Raw genomic sequence first — 21,581 nt, forward strand, 5'->3', positions numbered from 1 at the left:
AAACCGGCAAATCGAGTTTTCCCGCCAAAACCGTGAAATTGAGTTTTACGGGTTTTCCAGAAAAACATAATTTTACGTTTTCACGGGAAAACGCGATTTTGAAGTTTTGACGAAAAACTCGATTTTGCGTTTTTGGAGGGAAAACTCGATTTTGTTGTTTTTGTTGAAAACTCGATTTTGCGGTTTCGACGGAAAATTTCGTTGTTTAGTTTTTGGCGAGAAAACTCGACTTTTTTTTTTGGTGAAAGAAATTATTAAATATTGTATAATAATTGTGTGAATCAAAATAAAAGGTTTAGAATTTAAACTATGTTCCTATTAGGGTCAATCCTGTTTAAAGATCGAGGGTTAGGGTTACAAATGGGTTTGCATGGTTAGCCCAAACCCTCTTTAATATCCCTACTTGTGGTCTGTCGGAGGTGAATTCGGCTCTTTGGGTCGTGGTTGGATTAGATCTAGGTTTTCACCTTTCTAGATCTGCTCTCGTTACGGCGGTGGGAGCGCGTGACCGAGATTGGGCTTCTCCTCTCTCGGGATCTGGTGGGTTGACGTCAATCTTCAGGCTGGGTAGGAGTCTTCCGGCGTCGTGGGTAGCTTCGTCTGCTCAGTGTCGAGCAGCGTATGTCTTCCTCTCTGTTTGCGGTTTAGTTGGCCTTCAGTGTGTCTCCGGAGGCGCGTCCTCAGTTGGTGATGGTTGCTGTGTGGTAACGTTAGCTCCTGTGCTGTTCGTGAGGCGCTGCCGGGTTCGGATTCAAGTCGGGCCCGTCTATGACCTGCTCTTTTGACTCCTTCGATGGTTGTTTCAGCTTCGCTCTCTCGGTATGCTGTCTGCTTTGATTGTTCATGGTGGTTTTCTTCCTCTCCGGCTCATCGTAGTTACACTTCGGTTCTCCCACGGTGGTGTAGCTCGGATGAGGCTTATTGGAGCTAGGGCTGGTTCTCAGTGTTAGCGCGAGTTGGCGATTCTTGAGTTCCTATTGGTCATGGGAAGGATGGTTTCGTCGAGGGAGGCTCGTGCAAGGATATGTCATCCCAGCTCCTTTGGTTCGAGCCACTTTGGCTCGCAAAGGAGGGTGTTTCCTTGGTTTAATTTGTAGGATAGGAAGAACGACATCGGTATGTGGCTCTCACCAAGCCCGCTTTCTGCTGTGGCTCGCATTAGTTTCTGAAGTCGAGTAAATAAATGTTGACTTCTTGAGGTTTGGGTGGGACTAACCTGATGGCGCTCTTGGAGCTCTCGGCTAGAGTAGAGGTGTCTGGCTTCGAACTTCAGTGTTTCCTATTGCCGGTGGTAGTTGGGAGGCTTTGGTTTCCTTTGACTCAGTTTACAAAGCTGTCCGGAGATGGTATCAATTATTTGGAGTAGCACTACGGGGAAGCCAAAATTACCAAAGCGTGGTCTCATGTATTATAAAAGGTATCATCAACATTTGGCAATGTTCTATTGTGGTCAAGCGACTACAACTTGTAGTCTTCTGTTAAAATGTGTTTTCATTGTCCCAAAAATCTTAGTTGTTGCTTATTCTTTTCTTTCCATGTTGTTTAGTTTAATTTCTCTGCTACTTATGTCTGTGTAATTTCTGTCAAAAACTCTGAAAATTGGTATAAATCTTAACATTTTTATCAAAAACAAAAAAAAACCTTGCTGAGAAAGAAGACGATTAATGGCAAAGTTTTGGTGCATATTGCATTCTAGAAGCATTGCACGGATCTCTTGTTCGGAGTGTTCCCTTAATATTACATGCACCCTCAGAACCGCCTTCGCCATGGCTACCTCCTCGGCGTTTACGTTTCTTTCACAGCTGCGCATCTAAACGAAGAAGAACAAACAAAAGGATTCTCTCTCTCTCTGGCTTCTTCTTGGCTTGAGTATCAAGAAACCTTCTTTCTCTTTTCCCTCTCTGTTTCGCTCTATAAATCTTGGAGGGTTTTATAATGAATGGTTTTGGGAAACGGGAAAAAAAATTCAAATTAGGTATATAAAAAATACATTACTTTCCCAATTTCATAAGTCCTGTTAGTAATATTTTGGGTAAAGATTTTAATTTTTTGGGAAAGATTGTATATAACTTTTTTGACACAAACGGGGTGATTTTATATTATATCTAAATCGTTATTTCTATTAGGGATGGACAAAAAAAACCGACCCAACCATACCCAAACAGATCTAAACCAAACTAAAATACATGTCTAAACTATTTGGTTCAAGATTTTATCAACTTAAATGGTTTGGTTTGGTTTTAAACCGAACCGAACCGGAAAACTGACTTTAAAAAAAATTAGATTAATTAAATATACTAATATATTAAAATTTAATATATTTAACCATTTAACCTAAACAATTAAACATAATTTTTTTACATTTTACTTTTAAATAAGTAGAATAAACACAACCAAAAAAATAAAAGAATATGAATCTCATACATTAACATCAAAACTGAAAATTACTTATGATATTTATATTATGTCTGAAGATAACAATATAAATTTATTGAATTACATCTTTTACATTTTTATTGTGATGTTTGGCTTAAAATATGAAGAATTATGTGATTTAAGTGTCAAATTATGATTTGCTTATGTTTTATAAATTATATTTTTGTAACTGAAGTAGAAGAAAACAAAAAAAAATCAACTCGATTGAACTGAACAAACACAAAGATAACCAAATTAAACCAACCTAAACACAAACCAAAATAAAACCGAACCAAACCAAGCATAAATCAAACCAAACTAATTTGGGTTTACTTTGGTTAAAATTTTCATAGATCGAAATAAACAAAACCAAACCGAACCCATAATTAAACCGAAATGCCCACCCCTAATTTCTATGGATTCTCTTCTTTATTTTTATCATCTATTTTCATTCAATTGTTTGTTGTAAACAGATTCAACTTCAAAATTCTGTTAAAGAAAAGTGAAATGAATCCATGATTGGGGAATTATGAAGAATATCTGCATAATTATGAGAGGTTTAATTAATTAGAGATAAGGAGTATGAACTAAACAAGAAACATAGTTGAGCTCATTCTTGCACAAATCCATTAGTTTTTATACAAACTTAACAAATCATCTGCCAACTCGACGCAGATGGAAAGCACATCCTCTTTGCATATGTTCCCAAATCCAATAGGCATGAGACATCTTGGCCACTGATAGAACATTCCAAAGACCACTTCGAATCGCTGACAAGATAGTATAGTGATCATAGTGGATTCCAAAATCTCTATCGGTTGTCACTAGTAACATAGGTTGACGTGGGAAATCATGAGTATAGCTCATCATTGATTTCACAATCCTCTTATCAGTGTACTATTTTCGCCTGGTGGAAATATCACGAGGTTCAGTACTTTTTTTGAATTCATCTTCGAACCAGATGCCTCATTTGATATCCTCTCTTTATAGTTAGGTTTTGCTTGTCGATGATCTCTTGATTGGTAAGTTTGTTGCTTTAGCTTTTGTTATTGTCTTTAGATTTTATTTCTGTCCTTAAGATTTTTTTTTTCCATTTCAGCTTTTTGTTATCACTGTAATTATGTCAAAATTTTGAAAATTGTAATGAATTTCACATTTTTACCAAAGAAAAAAACAATGACGATTTGTTCCGATAGAGATCCACGTGTAAACAAAGCAACATAAGACATAACAACAAAGGACATACTACTGCGACTTGTACCACTTTCAATCCAGGTTTGATCATAAAGTAGTGCTAGTTTAGTGCAGTTCGGTAATGTACTAGACAAATTCCAGGGTAGTGTTGTCTATTATGATATGTGTGTCTAATCAGAGTTTGAGGCTCATAGAGTTAACAATTATATCTGAAGTTTGAAGGTTGAAGTTTGAAAGAGTTGGTTTTCATTTCCTTGAATAATGTTGCTTTTGTTTGGTTTTCTTTTGGATCGTGAATATTTCTTGGTATTCATTTCAACAGTACTAATCTTTATTTGGTTTCAATTTTAATAAAGTTCTAATGCTGTTTTTACGTTTGTGTCTGATTTACAAGTTTTATTCTGTATTTTTGTGTCTGATTTTAGTAAATAGAGGTTCTTTTAGCACATGATCTTTTGGTTAGCCATGATCTTTTGTTTAACGTATATGACAATCACTGATACATACAGATGCTGAGTACATTCAGATAAGTGTTCCTTACTTGAATACAGTAGTAAGTATTTTAAGGGTCTAACCAAGTACAAATTAGTGTTTTAGAATCTGAAACCCGAAATCATATTGGGTTTAACCGGTTCTTGGGCATGTTATCAAACCCAAACCGAGACCAATCCAATTTTTATAATATTTGAATGGAGCTGATTTTTGTAAACCCAAAAATCCAAAGCTCAAACGTATCCGAGCCGAAACCTGATCGGAACCCGAATGCACATCCCTAATTACAAACAAACAAAAAAAAAGCTAAAGAACTTAAAATTGGACAAACTTAGCATTCTTCATACCAAAAAACTACACTACGCTATCGAAATCACTTGTAAGTTTTTGCCAAAATTTATTAAAGAAGTACATTAATTGAAAGCTAAATATGAATAATGAAGCATAAATAAATTGATCAAACGGAAAATATACATTATCAATCGCAGTCTTTAAAAAAGTTATTAACTCCAAACCGGAAAGAAGATTTCGATCAAATAGAAATGTAAATCGCAAATTAAGAATATAGACGTAAAAGAAACAGAACATCAAACTTCCTTCATCCTCCACCAAATTCCATCATTCTCATCATCAGCTTGGGGGGGGGTGAGAAGGTGATAATTTCTGCTATAAGAAAAAGACCAAAAACAAATCAGAATTCAAACCGGTTCAGTTAAACCGGATACCGCAGCTTTTCACTGTCACCTTAAATCATGTTGTAACGTGGGTTACAGTGGATAAACCGTCGGTGCTGGTTTCCAAAAGATCTGAAAGAGTGATGCCCTGCCTGAGAATTAAAATCGAAACTGAATTCGAAGGCATGCATCAAAATACAAATCTAGCGGGAACCTCACGTAGCCATTTGTTGTCGATATCTGCAGCAAAGAAATGAGAGATAGACATGTTTTCACCAACTCTCTGTTTCTCTTATCCACTCTTGCTTCGGCCAAATTACAAGAACGCTAAAGAGACAGATAAAGTAGAAACAAACGTCCAAATCGCTGTGTCATCGTCAAAAAACGCTAAAGAGACAGATGAAGGTTTTGAAAGAGAGCATCGGAACTGTGGCGTCGTTGTTGCCCGGTGAGGGAAACAGAGACGGTGGTGGGTTGTCTCTATCAAGGACTAATCAAGTGGCGGCCAGTGACGTTACCGCTGTTGCTGTAGTTCGCCATCTGAATTTTCGCCGGAATACCAGAAACCAGGGGTGGTTTTCTGATAATTGTGAGGACAAAGTTGAGTGGATAAAGGTAGGAATTTTCTTCCTGCTTTGATTATAACAGATGAGACTTTTAAATTTTAATAACAGACTGATTTGTAATAGATGTCTATGATTTGTTACAACTTTTTTTAATGTATATATCAGCAGCTAAGATTTAACACATATGTTACGTCCATATGTAGTCTACCAAAGAGAGTAATTTGCCGTGTATATTATTTTTTGATTATTCCACTAAAAGGAAAACAATCAATCGTTGCCATGTAAACATTGAAAGTACAAAAATGATGGCAAGATATCGAACCACAGGACAAACGTTATTTGAGTTTTTTTTTTTTTCTAAGGCTAAAAGCATTATTCTGTACCTATAATGAAAGCTAAAACACTAGAAAGAAAGTCATCAGTTCTGAGCTGGTTGATTTACACTACTTGTCTCTTGGCCGTTGCTGGGTTTGGTCAGATGGAACACGTGTATTGTATTCTTGGTCTGGAGAAGATGCTAATAAGTCAGCTCCGATTCTCTCAAAGTAAGCCTCCCGTTCCTGTTGGCTACGAGGCGGGTTGGCTCTGTAACTATCTTCTCCTTGCACACGCCACTTAAATAGGCTTCTACCCTGAGAGATAAAAAAAACCACGAACCAAGAATTAGAAGAAACACAACAAAAGCGTTACCCTACATGACAAGTCATCTTAGTTGGTGTATAGATATACCAAAACCCTAAGAGAGATTTGATGGGATTTCACACCTGAATTGATGGCATGTGAATTCTTGAGACATCTTCATACCCCAACCTCGAGTTTGAACCATTACCACTCGACATGTCACGACCGTAGTAATCAGAACCGTGAGATGAAGGAACTCTAGAGGTTCTTGACGGCAAGATAGGTCTTGAGATATCTTCATACCCCAACCTCGAGTTCGCAGCGTTACCACTCGTCATGTCAAAACCGTAATCAGTACCGTGAGAGGAAGGACTAGTAGAGGTACTACCACTCGAGTTTGATGGCAAATGATTTCTTGAGACATCTTCATACCCAAACCTTGAGTTGCCACTCAACATGCCACCACCGTAAGCAGAATCGTGATAAGTAGGAACACTAGAGGTAGCTGACAGAGGCAAGGTACTGTTTCTGTACGGAGCAAACACTGAATTCAGAGACTCATAAATGGAAGTGCCGTCCTGTTCTGGCCAGGTGTGAGGAGAGCTCATCATCATATGACCATGATGCGCCAAAGTGTTGATGTTACTACCACCACCACGTTGCTGAAATGGTGCTGATGATGGCATGTTGTATCTCTCGTTCTGTGCTTGGCGCCACAAGTAAGGAGAGTTCATCACATTACCATACTGCTCTAAAGGAACCTGACCCAGTGAGTTATAGCGGTTCATGGCTTGTTGATTATTAATATGTGGTTCAGAGATAGGATAGGTTCCAAATGCCTGCAAAATTTAAAAAATCAAACCAAAAATATGATTCAGACAAGTCGTTTTTTAAGGATGGAAAAAAAAAGATTTGATGCTTTATGAGAGAAAAAAAAAAGAGTTTACATCGGTGGACATGGAAGTCATTGTAGCCATTGGAAAAGCTGAGTGTTGAGGATTTCTAGTAGCACCAGACTTAGTAGATGAGTTAAAGATTGGATTATTAGTAGCATTTGGCTTCAAGGGAGAATCAGCCTTGAGAGGAGCTTTAGTTACATTCTGTTTTGGTGGTGCATGTAAACCCCTCAAAACTTCAGCCATTGGTGGCCCAATAGCAGATATCATCCTAGTTTCTTGTCTCTTAGGTTTAACGTTTGGTAATAAAGGCCTGCAAAAGACACAATGAATGTCACAAAGCGAGATACAGATATTGTATAATGGACACAACAAGTACCACAACTCCAGGAAGATAGATACCTAGAAGATGGCACGGACAAGGGACGATTCGAGGTAATTGGTACACTCCTGGCTTCACCGTTTGTTATAGCACTGCTAAGACAAGGATAGAACAAAGAATGTCAGAAAAAAAAAACAGCCATGGTTCACTGGCCAGAAGTACAGCAACTACTACAAGAAGATTTTGATACCTAGAAGATGGCACAGGCAAAGAAGGAGCTGCTTCATTGGAGCTAATTGGCACACTCCTGGTTACACCATTTGTAACATCACTGCATGGACAAAGGAATGTAGTTACAAGCGAGAAACAGCCATTGTTCGCTGGCAAGAGGTACCACAACTCCAGGAAGATAGATACCTAGAAGATGGCACGTACAAGGGAGGAACTGCTTCGCTGGAACTAATTGGCACAGTCCTGGTTTCACCAACATCACTGCAAAGATAAGGATAGAACAAGCTTGTTCACTGGCCAGAAGTAAAAACAACTTCAAACAGATTGATACCTAGATGATGGCACAGGCAAGGAAGGAGCTGCTTCATTCGAACTAGTTGGCACACTCCTGGTTTCGCCATTTGTTAGATCACTGCAAGAAAAGCTCACAAAAAAATGAAACTTTAATTGACAAACTTAAAACATGTGACAAGAAACTAGCAGAGAAGGACACTAAACGAACCTTTGACTTGGAACAATTGGAACAAGGCTACTAGATGATGAATCAGGTAACTGAGTACTGGCTCCTTGCTCACTACTCCTCTCTGAACCAAACGCACATTGTCAGAAAACATACTTGATGGACAAGAAATCACAAAGCAAAGATAACTTTTCTAATTAAGGATGTTGAACACAAAAAAAGAGAGCGATATTGCAGAGACTGTACAATATCAATGCAGAAGAAGCAATTCTTATAAAGAAACAATACAGAAGAAGAAGAAGAAGAAGAAGAAGAAGAAGAAGACAACTGTTCTTTAGGGTCTTTCCAGAAATAGATAAAATAGCTGTTGAGTTAACCCAAGCAAGGAAAAGATTGCCATGTCGACATCTCGTTACTCTGTTTCCTTTCATCTTCTCGCTATACTTTCGATCAAAGCAAGTGCTAAAGCGTGAAAACGAGAAAGGAAAGGAAGAAACTTTTGGAGAGAAACACCTTGCTGAGAAAGAAGACGATCGATGGCGAAGTTTTGGTTCATATTGCATTCTAGAAGCGCTGCACGGATCTCTTGTTCGGAGTGTTCCCTGAATATTTCCTGCAACCTCTGAACCGCCTTCGCCATGGCTACCTCCGCCGCGTTTACGTCGTTGGCTACGTCTTTCGCGCGCTTTTTGCTCGCTTTCGATTTTCCCATTTTCTTTCACAGTCGCGATTCTACACGCAGAAGAACGAACAAAAAGGATTCTCTCTCTCTGGCTTCGAGTATCAAGAAACCTTCTTTCTCTTTTCCCTCTCTCTCTCTCTCTCTCAATCTTTGGCCTTTTTTATAGTGAACGGTTTTGTGAAACGGGGGAAAATATAGTATTTAAATTAAGTATATAGAAGACGCTACTTTCCAAACTTTATTGAACAAAAAATTATCGACATTCAACATCAATTTCATTCTATTTTTGGTAAAGATTGTAAATTTTGAAACTTTATACTTTTATAACTGATACATTAAAGTATGAGGGCATATTTGCAAATACTTCTAAATGCTGGTGGTAAAACTGTAAGGGCTGATTAGTTATTTCCTTTTAAAACGCTGCCAAATTTTTGAAGTGTCAGAAGAAAAGAAACGTTTTGCCTGCAGCAAATTAAGTTTCGGGTTGATTGTAACAATGGTGAAACGCAGCAGCCAAAATGTGGGCGTGTGTTCAGTACAAAACAAAACAATACGGGCGTAAATTAATTTATAGCTAACATCAAGGACTAACTAGTTCATGCATGCACATAATTTCACGGTTACCATGTGGGATCCTTGCATCTTTATCAAGTACAAACCTTTTTTGAGTTCTAGTAATCCAACTTAAGTTTTGTAGAGCAAGAATAGTAGAAAAAATCCCTGTAAAGACTTAATTTTATATGAATGTCAGTCTAAGAAAACTACTCCATGATCCATGTATACAAGTGGCAACGATTCTGGAGTAATTTGTACACATGCTCTTTGTCCCATATGGGATTGCTTGACTAGTTTGTTGTTTCACAAGATTTTGTGTTAAAGGCTCTCACCATAGAACATATAAGCAGAAAGCACCAACCTTTCTTTCTTCTTTACAGAAGACAAGTTTTCTGTGCGTCCTAATCGTTATTTCTCTTCCTGATACATTCATGAAGAGTAATACTATTAAGGGAGGCAAGTTTCTTCTCTTAAAGACATGAAGTTGGTTTTTTTGTTTGTGACTCCAAACTCTTGTTAATGAAGAAAACTCTGTATACTATTTCTGTTCTTCACACAATTCCTATCTCAGATTATATCTATGTTTAACATTTTTTTACTTAACCAAAAGCTCAAAAACTTGAAAAGATACTAAAAGTGTATTGCAACATTTTGCTCTTGAATCCAGCTAGAGCCAACTTCTTTCTCCACTCCTTTCTCTCTCATAATCTTCCTAATTAGAGTAACTTCTCTCCATCTATCTCATGGTAAGCATAGAGATTCGACATCACTAGATTGAGCAAGATTATTACTTTCAAGCAAAAGAAGACAATTCCATCACAACAACATCCGCCGATTCTCTTCCCTCTTAGGACTAAGTCTAATTAAAAACCAGGAAGTGAATCAGTCGAAACAAGCAACGGCTCTTCGAAAAGAGCACCATTGACAGCATGAGAGAGACTAAGAGCAGCTCCTGTTCTTAACCGATACACAGAAGCAACACCGAAACCAAAAAACTCTAAGTGGGAAGCCAACTTCTTGATGTACTTAAAGAGAGTGACAATAAATCAAAAAGGTAACCGGGTTTACTAGAAGCACCAACCAACATGCTTGATACGTTTTATCTCCCTGGAAGCGCAAATATACTCGTCATTGCTTTTTCGTTTGTGTTGCACTGTGATGTTTGCTCGGGATTTCATCAAAGCAGAGAGAGAGAGAGGGTTTTGTTACAAAAACTTATGTGGAAATGTTAGCTCAGATACATACTTGAGAATGTTTATCAATTATCACTTATCGCAAAGTAAATGATATCAAATTCCTTCCGGGAAAACTAAAATGAAACAGCAAAGAGTAGATGCTTCCTTTGAGTTCCTCTCATACCGTTTCTTCTTCTTCCCCTGCAAAGATAAAGATCCACTATTAGTTATAAATGAAGCCATGGTATCAGGAATCAGATTCTCGAACTACTTTCCGCTCAATCATTCAGTAGCCTCTATTATTAGGCATCTTAATAGCTTTGGAGATGCCGATGAGTGATGATTATTGATGGTAAAATCGCAAACTGTAATGCTTGGCAGAAACCAAATTTCTCAATGACTAGAGACACAAGTGTTGTCAATCCCCACAAGATGGATAGTTTATAGATAAAGCGAATGCAATGTTTGCCTTCAAGAAAAGAGAAAACATATTGAGTAAGGTTCAATTAAAAAAGCTAACACAAATTAAACAAAATTTTACCATAGAGTTGAAATCTTCCTCTTCAGAAGCACAAATGAAGAAATGACTGAGAAAGTAGTTGCGAAAGGAAGAGAGAAAAAAAACGAAAAGAGAATAGTGGTTAATTTTGGTTTTTTGGGTTATTGAGTACAATTTTTGTTCAATTTATGATGAACAAGCAAACATAATAAACTAAAATGAGAAGAAAGAAACACAATGTATTACCTGGCTACAAATGTGAGATACACGCCGTGAGTCTAGTCTTTGGAGGAAACTAGTCGAAAGGGGAAATGAAGATATTCTAGGATTTGCAATGGGGATAAAATTAAGAGTAATTACTCAAAATCAAATTGTATGCCGTTTTCATGCGTAAATACATCCCACCTCTTTTCTCTCAAAATCAAGAACATCATGTTTATTCTCAAGACAAAATTTACCCGAAGAAATGATTTATATGTTCAACTCAAATCAAAAGTTTGATTTTTATATTAGAGGCTTAATTTTTAAAGTTTTGTGTAATATGTTTAAGCCTCTAATATAAAAAAGCCTTCAGAATCATACGGCTCTACTGGTCAAAACCCTAATTCTCTTCCTCTCTTTCTCTCCGACATCAGTTTCGAGCTCTCCCTATTGAAACCTTTTTGAATAACTTTTCCACAGCATAAGTGTTCCTCACTGAAGGGTTAATGCACATAGCTATCTCTGTGGACCGTAACAGTTCCAAATGCACGTGCACATCACTGGTTATCATAGGAAGAAGACAATCATGTGACTGAAAATTACTGTAGTGATGAATGAGATAGCTAACTTTGAGACAACTGAGATCCAAGGCTAAATTTTCAAAACCCTTCAGAGCATCGTTAACGGTTGAGAAACGATTATGTTCTTCAATATCCATTTCATTGGGGAAAGGAACATGTCTATTCTTCCATGTCTTGTACTCCGTACACAAAACATGAGCGTGTGCAAGGTATATGTGACAAACGTTACGACGTTCCATTCTGGAATTAATCCAGAGAGAAAGGAAAACCCAGTGAAAGCCAAATGGATCAATGATTTTCGCTTCGATTCTCACATCATCGTTGAAGTCGATTGCACCAAAAAGTTGGGCTCCCCGGGTAGTTGCTTTGTTAGCCACAGCATGAACATCTTTGGCTTCGATAACATTTTTAAACATTGCATTGGTTCCATGCATGAGAAGTTTCGGAGATTCCAGAAACATAAACTTTGGTACTAGCTATCAGGAGCTCGTAGACAAGATGACCGTTAGGGTTGGTGAAGTTGTTGACTACCAAAGCACCAAATACATTGGTGTAGAAGTCAATGGTTGAGTCAGTCTGTGTAGCTTTCACCAAAAGTTGTAGTTGAAACGATCCTTTCGAGCTAAAAACCATGGTTCTACAAATCAATTTCAGCCGATGTGGAGTAGTCCCCCCGCTATGCGAGAATTTTGGTTAGTTCGTTATTTATTTTTTGGGTTATTGGGTACAATTTTTGTTCATTTTTTGATGAACAAGCAAACATAATAAACTAAATTGAGAAGAAAGAAACACAATGAATTACCTAGCTATGAATGCGAAATACACTTCAGTTTAGTCTTTGGAGGGAACCAATCAAAGAAGAATTGAAGATATTCTAGGGTTTGAAATGGAGATAGCATTAATTACTCAAAATCGAATTGTATGCCGGTTTCTTATGTAAAAATCTCCCACCCCTTTTCTCTCAAAATCAAAAACGGCAGGTTCATTACTTTCCAAACTTTATTGAAAAAATATTCGGCATTTGACATCAATTCCATCCCATTTTAGTCACAAGTCCTGATAGTAATTTTGTGGGTAAAAAGTGTAAATTGTGAAACTTCTCATTTGTATTAATTGAGAATTATTTAAAAAGTTGTAATATATAGTTTGTATTAATTACAAAAGAGGTTTATGATATATCACTTAATTAGGTTGTCAATTTATCTTTTGTGCCATCGTAGATTTAATATCAAAATCAATTCGCTAGGGAATTTTATATTAACTCAAACATAGAAGAAGCGTATCCCTTAAATATAATCAAAAGACAAGCTATGCGACGCTGCACTCACAAACATTTTACCAGCACCGTAATATTTAAAAAAAGAGAGACAAATGGTCTAACCATAGACTACGACCAATTGAATCATTTCAAAGTTAATAATAATATACAAATAATCCCTATTGCAACATATGTCCTCACTATGTTAGACAACTATACAATTTATGAGAATATATGGATCTTCATTTAAAATCATTGCCAATGTTGTTGCATAATAGCTGATCTCTAGAACATATATTGATGATGATCATATATGGAAAGAAACCACCCTTGATAGTGCTTAGCACTAGCCCAAGACCGTAATACCCGAGAACCCGAAAGAAACAAGAAAACTTCCAAGTATGAAGAATAATACGGAAGAACTCTCAAAAGATTTAGAGAACTTTGAGTAGAACACTTTTTCTTTAAAAAAAACTTTCTTATTATTACACTTGTTCAACTTCTTGTGTTACTACAAATGAAAGGATGATGAGGTATTTATAGCCTCCTAAACTATCTTACAAAGATCTAGATTATTCCACCATCACCTCCTTACTTCTGGTTTGAACAAGTCTTCAAGGAGTCTTCGAAGCCATATACATTCTTGGGCTGCGAGTGTTGAAGCTTTATACTCTGCTTCGGTAGTAGACAATGACACCGTTGCTTGCTTCTTACTGCACCATGAAATGCTTGTGTCTCCACATAAGAACACAAAACCCGAAGTTGATTTTCGATCATCTAAATCTCCACCAAAGTCAGCATCTGTGAAACCATGAAGAGAAACCTTGGCATTATACTTGTACATCAGTCCCATGCCAAGAGTTGTCTTCACATATTTTAATATCTTCTTTGCCGCTTCTAGATGTGGCTTCCTTGGTTCCTGCATGAACCGGCTTACAAGGCCAACCGCAAAGGCAATATCTGGTCTTGTAATGGTTAAGTATAGAAGACTTCCAACAAGAGAGCGATAAGGTCGAGGATTGGCTAACAATGATCCTTCATCGCGTTTGAGCCTTATGTTAGTATCTAGTGGAGTGGAACGTACCTTTCCTTGGTGTACTCCAAACCTGTCAACAATCCTTTTCGCATAACCTTGTTGGCCGATGAATATTCCATCCTTTACCCTCTCGACCTCTAGACCAAGAAAGTGATTCAGCTCACCTAACTTCTTCATCTCAAACCTCACCGACATATCCTCTTGTAGACGAGCAATTTCAGCATCGTCATTTCCAGTAATGATCATATCATCCACGTAGAGGAGAACTACTACATGAACTCTTCCACTTCTCTTGAAGAATAGGCTTGAATCAGCACTTGATGCCATATACCCGCAAAACTGAAGAAATTGAGCAAGCTTTCCATACCAAGCCCGTGGAGCTTGTTTTAACCCATACAAGGCTTTCTTTAGCTTGCATACATGGTTAGGATACTCTTGTGACTCAAAACCAGGTGGTTGCTCCATAAAAATTTCCTTATCAATCTCACCATAGAGAAAAACATTCTTCACATCTAACTGCCATAGTTTCCATCTAAAGCTTGCAGCTAGTGATAAGAGTGAGTGTACCGTAGTCATCTTTGCTACTGGACTGAAGGTCTCATTATAATCTTCTCCGTACTTCTAAGAGAATCCTCGAGCAACCAACCTTGCTTTGTATATATCGATGCTCCCATCCGCCTTTCTCTTTAGTCGATACACCCATTTACAAGAAACAGGTTTAGCATCCTTTGGTTTCGGAACCAAATCCCATGTTTCATTTTTCATGAGAGCATCAATCTCTTCCTTCATTAGCGGAAGTACACCTTGAGACATGCTCAAATATGCTTGAAGATATGGACCTCTTCAAAGCAAACTCCGCCTTGGCATTCTTCCGTGTCCACTCCTTTGTCGCTTCCGGGGTTGCAGCATTTCCCCTTGGTGGTGTTGTGTTGTTACCACCGACGACATCCCATAAGTCCTCACTCACCAGGTATGACTCCATGCATGACTTCCATAACCGGTAGTTAGATTGGTTTAGGATTTCCATTCCCAATCCAACAACACGACCCGTTGATTCCATACTTAGAATAGACCCGAGCTCTCTTTAAAAACCGATCTTGATGAGCACAAGATTAACCTGGCTCTGATACCATGTAAAGAAACCACCCTTGATAGTGCTTAGCACTAGCCCAAGACCGTAATACCCGAGAACCCGAAAGAAACAAGAAAACTTCCAAGTATGAAGAATAATATGGAAGAACTCTCAAAAGATTTAGAGAACTTTGAGTATAACATTTTTTCTTTAAGAAAAACTTTCTTATTATTACACTTGTTCAACTTCTTGTGTTACTACAAATGAAAGGATGATGAGGTATTTATAGCCTCCTAAACTATCTTACAAAGATCTAGATTAGTCCACCATCACCTCCTTACTTCTTAGATATTTTTTTATTCTCTAGATTTTTCTAATACAATATCTAGATTTTTTTTCTTGAGAAGGTGATGATAATTCTAGAAAGATTCTAGAACTTGAGCTTAATTTTGGGTTTAGTAGTTTATTGGCCCATAATTAAGCATAACCCAAAATCAAGTTTAACTTCAATAATATACCTCACAACGTGATCTACTAACCATATACTTTGATCATACGAATCATTCTAAGTTATATAAATTATGACGACCAAGTAAATTATAGTTATAACCAATTGTATATCATACAATGTTTAAAAAACTATACACTTATATATGTATCATCGTCTGAATCCTTGTTAATGCAAAATGGTTAAGAATATATGTTATAACTTATAAGCATATATAGATGATCAACATATGAATCATTTACCATACATATGATTACCTTTGACACATTTTGATGATCGAATATTGTAGGATACTTTTGATCGTATCTATATATGTTTTTGGCATGTTTGATAGTGTGTATTTGGAATGACTAGATTTATGTTTTAAGATTGATTTACAGAATTACAGTTCACATCGTACGAATTGTGAATGAGGTCATGACTATAGTTCTATACTACAATTAGTGAACTGCAATTAGTCATGATCTACTAACCATATCTTCTATGTTTTTACTCTATCTAGATTGAATTACAAGAATTACAGTTCACATCGCAAGACTATTTTCGTGTAGTATAGAAGGGATGTCATCTGACAAAAAAAAGAGGATGTCATAATCATCTACTCATCTCACAACTCTTTTCAAGAAAAACAAAGCAGCCTAAACTACTAAACCCTACAGAAAACAGGATTTAAGTGACCAGATTGTGTAACACAAAAAAAGTGACCAGATTGTTTTTCGATGAACAAATCCTACTCCCTTTTAGTTTACAAAAAAAAAAAAACTACTTCTTTTCTCGATATTTATTCGATGTTTGGTAAATGAGTATATTGTCTATTTACGGACATAATTTTGATGATAACATTGGTCCACTATTTTACATACAAAGGTAAGTTTTTCATTTTACATTGGGCCATTCGCAAATGGCTTATCATTTTTGGATAATCTTTTTGGTAAAATTTTGTATTTTACCAAAAAAAATTGATGCATCATAATTAATATTACGTCCAAGAAAATTTGTACACTTTGAATTTTTTTTTGGACAAATTATCGCTCATATTTTTGTGATCACTGGAAATTGAGTTTTTTTCTAATTTTGATTTATCCCTTATATACACAAACTATTATGTGTGCATTTCCAAATACGAATTTACAAGACAATCATATACAATTATGAATAAACAGAATGACCAAGTCAAAGAATGTTTTTACTCTATCAAGATTGAAATACACGATATTTCCGTTTTAAATTTTGCAACTTATATATGAACTTGAAATTGTTTATAATTGTAGTTTAACGGAAACTCACGCTACGCTTAGGTCTCAACCGTACCTAGTAATAGTACTTTTAAATCTAATACATAGAAACACAAGGACATATTTGCAAATACGTCTGGATACTGCTGCCATAATTGTAAGGGCTTGTCGAAAAGAAAATAAACATTTTGGTAATTTGTAACCATTGATTAGTAATGATAATCGCATTCATGATGAAACATTGCAACGCAGCTACAAAAATATGGGTGTGTTCAATACAAAAGAAAACATTACAAGGCGTGAATTGATTTATTAGATATGTGAAGGACTAATTAGTAATAACCGGAGTCAAATTGAAATCCCTGGCCGAGAAACAAAAACAAAAACTAAAGTCGTGTCGTTCAATGGTGACTACGGAGGCTCCCACCGCCGTCTCCGGTATGAAACCAACGTCTCCGCCTCCAGAATCAGACGGGTATACTGGTAAACCGCTAATTCTCTCCTCTCTCTCTCTCCCCATAAGTTTTGGACTCTCCCTATTGCAGAATGAAGAAGCGAGTAGAATTTCAATAAGTCACCTCATTGAGTTTCATCTGCAGATTTCCTAGACAACGATAGGCTAAAGGAATCGTTTTCAAGTGGAAGTCTTGATTTTGATGATTGGACTTTGTTAATCTCCGAAGTAGAGACTTCGTTCCCAGTAAGTCCGTTGCGTTACATTTCGTTTAACAGTACCTTATATCTCTGAGTTTCCGATGCTTTCTTGTTATTGTAGGATGATATTGAGAAGCTGTGTTTAGTTTACGATGCTTTCTTGTTGGAGTTTCCTTTGTGCCATGGCTATTGGAGGAAGTATGCTTACCATAAGATACAGTTATGCACTCTAGACGATGCTGTTGACGTTTTCGAACGAGCAATACAAGCAGCTACTTATTCTCTAGATGTATGGCTCGACTATTGCACTTTTGCTGTTGCTGCCTATGAAGATCCTCATGATGTTTGTAGGTATATCTTAATTTTATTGGTAGGCTTTGTGTTTCTTCATTAAGTAACCAATACAAGCTTACTTATCATTGCAATTTTTCTCTATGTAGTAGAGCATTTGGCTGAAAATTGTTCATCTTAGTTGACGATAGACTGCTAGTTTCGTTCAATTTCCTCAATCTATTGATTTCAACAAAAAGGTTTATTTCTGGAACTGATTACATAAACATATCCTGGCAGATTATTTGAGAGGGGACTCTCATTTGTTGGGAAAGATTATTCTTGCTGCGCTCTCTGGGACAAATACATAGAGTTTCTCTTGGGTAAGAAGCAATGGAGTTCACTGGCACATGTATATATCCGGACCCTGAGATATCCATCCAAAAATTTGCATTTCTATTACAAGAAGTATGTACTTTTACAGTTGTTCTATAATGATACTCATGATGTTCTGTTACTCTGAGTTTCTGTGGCTTAAGTTCTACTTTTTTACAGCTTCAGAAAGATTGCAGCTTCTTTGAAAGAAAAGATTAAATGTAGAATAGATGTTAACGGAGACCTTTCTTCAGACCCTATGGAAGAAGATTTGGTCCCTACGCCTCACAGTGATGAGGAGATCTCTGTTGTTATCAGAGACTTTATGGGTCCTTCCTCTAGCTTCGCTGTGGCAAAAGCATTGCATGCGTACTTGTCAATTGGGGAACAGTTCTATCAAGATTCAGAGCAACTGAAGGAAAAAATAAGTTGCTTTGAGACACAAATCCGCAGGCCTTATTTTCATGTGAAGCCGTTGGACACTAATCAGCTTGACAATTGGCATAAGTATCTGAGCTTTGCAGAAACATATGGAGACTTTGATTGGGTACTTCTGGTTAGCTTTTACTCCTTTCTTGTTTATATTTTTAAAACTTTTTTAATTTCTAAATTGCAGGCTATTAAGCTTTATGAGAGATGCTTAATACCATGCGCTAATTACACTGAGTTCTGGTTCCGCTATGTGGACTTTGTTGAAAGCAATGGTGGAAGGGAGCTAGCAAACTTTGCATTGGCTCGAGCATCACAAACTTTTGTCAAGGTATATGTGATTACAATTGCTGTTGTGTATCAGAAGGAAGATGAACCACTAGGACCTTACATACACTTGACGCCCTTGTATGTTTATTGTAGAATGAATCTGCTATCCATCTATTTAATGCACGGTTCAAGGAACACGTTGGAGATGCATCTGCCGCTTCTGTTGCTCTGTCCCGATGTGGCGAGGAGCTTGGTGTTGGTTTTGTTGAAAATGTGGCGAAGAAGGCTAACATGGAGAAGCGTCTGGTATGGACCTACACTACTCGGTTCCTTTTAGTTTTGGTGATTTAGAGAGTAGCTAATTATTTGGTGTTCCATGTAGGGGAATTTTGAAGCGGCTGTTACTACATACAGAGAGGCTCTGAAGAAATCACTCGTTGGAAAAGAAAACGTAGAAACCACCGCACTGTTGTATGTTCAATTTTCTCGTCTCAAGTACATGGTAAGTAATGTTTTGACCCATGAAGATTTTATAGCTTCAATCACCTGTCACTAAAATGTCATAATATAGAGTTCTGGGGACTGTTTGGGTCACTACGTTACCTTACCTTCAATGCATTGCACATTTTCGAAGGTTTCTTAATCTGAGGACTTGCTTTATTCTTAGATAACAAACAGTGCTGATGAGGCAGCTCAGATTCTGATAGAGGGCAATGAGAAAGTTCCTCACTGCAAATTACTTCTAGAGGTATGTAACGTGTGTTTATGACTGAAGGTTCTATCCCATTTGGAATTATAAGTCTCCTCTCTAGCATATATTAACATTTTGAAGGTTCAATCTCTGTTAATCTTTTTGCTAACAGGAGCTTATAAGACTCATGATGATGCATGGAGGGTCTCGACAAATAGATTTGTTAGATCCTATCATAGATAAAGAAATATCTCATCAGGCTGATTCCTCCGGCGGTCTTAGCGCAGAGGACAAGGAGAACATATCAAATTTATACATGGAGGTATTTCTTGTTTGTGGCTTTTTCTGTTTCGTTTTCTTTCAATATCTTGATTGCATTGAATGTGTTTGATACTTAGTAATCTCTCTCTCTCTCTCTCTCTCTCTCTCTCTCTCTATTTTAAGCAGTTTATTGACCTCTCTGGAACCATACATGATGTGAGGAAGGCTTTGGGTCGACACATTAAATTATTCCCACATTCTGCCAAAGCGAAGTTGCATGAGTCCCGTCCTTTGGGGAATTCACTCAGAGAGTTGATTCAACGAAGAGAAAAGACTCGTGAGTGCTTGAATCAGGACCTATCAACAAACAAAGGCACTGGCAGCAAAGTTGTTTCGCCACTAGAAGAAAAGAAAGACTTGCCTCTGAACTCTGATGCTGTGCTGTCTGACTATATAAACACCGAGCCTAATATGGAGTCTCACGTTGAAGGAACCAATAGTGTTGCAGATAGGGAGAAACTCTGCGAGTCACAAAGTGATCTGTCTACGGGACTAAAGTCGGATGAAGATGGTGAACGCTCTCGCGAAGTAAGCCTACCAATACAAGCCACGCCAGAACCTGGTTTTGTCGCTAAACAAGCTCACTTCTCTTCCAGCTCAGCAGATACTGTGAAATCTGATGCTATAGAGATCCAACCCAGTGGCTTTAGAAGTCCCCAAAGTCACCAAAACCAAGAATTTATTAGGCAAGCTAGTCGAAACAGGTTCCAGAGAAGAGATTTTAACCAGAATCATAGAGATCCCAAACCTCGCTCACAAGAGAGACCTCCCCAGATGTCATATTCTTCAGTCACAACTGGCCGTGGGGGTTTTAGCCAGCAGATGGCTGTTGCGCCTCGAGACAATCGCCCAATCTCACAGAGTCTGCAAACCCAGTGTCAGTGCTCTGCATACCCCATGGTTCAACCATCCAATGCTTACCCTCAAGCCCAGACCCCTGGACAGCACATGAGTGTAGCCTCTTCTGACAATCCAGCAGCAGTGCAAAGCTCATTCTCACAGATTCCGCAGAACCAATATCAAGCCTCCGCAGCTCAGGTTCAACCATCCTTTGCTTATCCTCAGTCTCAGGTTCCTCAGCATCCAGTGCAAAGTAACGACCAACTAGAAGGTCAGGTGCAGAGCAACGAAGCTTATAACCAGATGTGGCAACAATATTACTATTACAATTACTACTACCAACAACAACAACAGCAACAGCTCGTGTCTGAACAACCACAACCATATCAGAATCCTCACCCGAAACTAGATCCGAATCTCGTCTCAAAACAGTATCAAGCTCAAGCTGGAACTCAGCACCCACAGTCTCAACAAGTGGAGCAATTCAATACACAGCAACAGAGCCATGAACCACAAAATCAACGGCAAATTCTGTTCCAGCAACAACAACAACAAGAGTGGTTTCAACAGCAGCAACAATGGCAACAGCAACAGCAACAGCAACAGTATCATCTCTATATTCAACAACAACAACAGTTGCAAGGAGAAGCAAAAGGCGATGAACAGAGACCCTCCTCTGTGCCACAAGTCTCCGCAAGGGACAGCGACGTTCAAAAGGTTGGCTTCGAACTGTACATCTTTTGTTATCACCTTAAAGAGATTACTAATAATATACTATATGATATTCTTGTAGAGTGGAGAATCTGGAGGACGTGAAGTAGAACACTCTTCTGACACTTCCATCACCTCCATATGAGTTTCATGAAAGTCTTTAATTGTTGCAGTTCATTGTGTTGTGTATTTAAATTTTTAAAGTATACTTTTCATTTAATATTTTGTAGTACATTTCCGTAAATTTTAAAATGTAGAAAGGAATCTTAAACCGAAAGTTATTAAAAGTTGGAGGGCTTGGACACGCGTCAAATTACGTGTGAGAGTATTCCAGCTGGGGTAATACT

At 37.6% G+C, this 21,581-nt stretch overlaps 3 protein-coding genes across 3 annotated transcripts; 1 reads left to right on the forward strand and 2 right to left on the reverse strand.

Annotated features, from left to right (window-relative positions):
* Nucleotides 1–5,628: 5,628 nt before the first annotated feature.
* LOC106305390 lies at nucleotides 5,629–7,148 on the reverse strand. The gene is made up of 3 exons (XM_013741768.1): nucleotides 6,910–7,148; nucleotides 6,106–6,801; nucleotides 5,629–5,973 (listed from the first exon to the last, which is right to left on the reverse strand). The coding sequence occupies exons 1-3, from the start codon at nucleotides 7,126–7,128 to the stop codon at nucleotides 5,785–5,787; spliced, it is 1,104 nt and encodes a 367-aa protein (XP_013597222.1). The 5' UTR covers nucleotides 7,129–7,148; the 3' UTR covers nucleotides 5,629–5,784.
* A 2-nt stretch (nucleotides 7,149–7,150) lies between these two features.
* LOC106303006 (flocculation protein FLO11-like) lies at nucleotides 7,151–8,623 on the reverse strand. The gene is made up of 7 exons (XM_013739387.1): nucleotides 8,385–8,623; nucleotides 7,914–7,995; nucleotides 7,743–7,823; nucleotides 7,598–7,654; nucleotides 7,431–7,511; nucleotides 7,227–7,332; nucleotides 7,151–7,171 (listed from the first exon to the last, which is right to left on the reverse strand). Exons 1-7 carry the CDS (start codon nucleotides 8,581–8,583, stop codon nucleotides 7,151–7,153), a joined length of 627 nt encoding a protein of 208 aa, XP_013594841.1. The 5' UTR covers nucleotides 8,584–8,623.
* An 8,430-nt stretch (nucleotides 8,624–17,053) lies between these two features.
* LOC106305898 (pre-mRNA-processing factor 39) lies at nucleotides 17,054–21,511 on the forward strand. The gene is made up of 12 exons (XM_013742318.1): nucleotides 17,054–17,156; nucleotides 17,273–17,373; nucleotides 17,449–17,678; nucleotides 17,898–18,065; nucleotides 18,153–18,519; nucleotides 18,589–18,732; nucleotides 18,825–18,977; nucleotides 19,054–19,173; nucleotides 19,339–19,419; nucleotides 19,535–19,684; nucleotides 19,810–21,240; nucleotides 21,317–21,511. The coding sequence occupies exons 1-12, from the start codon at nucleotides 17,078–17,080 to the stop codon at nucleotides 21,377–21,379; spliced, it is 3,087 nt and encodes a 1,028-aa protein (XP_013597772.1). The 5' UTR covers nucleotides 17,054–17,077; the 3' UTR covers nucleotides 21,380–21,511.
* Nucleotides 21,512–21,581: the final 70 nt, after the last annotated feature.

Source organism: Brassica oleracea, chromosome C7, assembly GCF_000695525.1.
Source record: "Brassica oleracea var. oleracea cultivar TO1000 chromosome C7, BOL, whole genome shotgun sequence".
In the NCBI taxonomy this organism is placed as follows: domain Eukaryota; kingdom Viridiplantae; phylum Streptophyta; class Magnoliopsida; order Brassicales; family Brassicaceae; genus Brassica; species Brassica oleracea.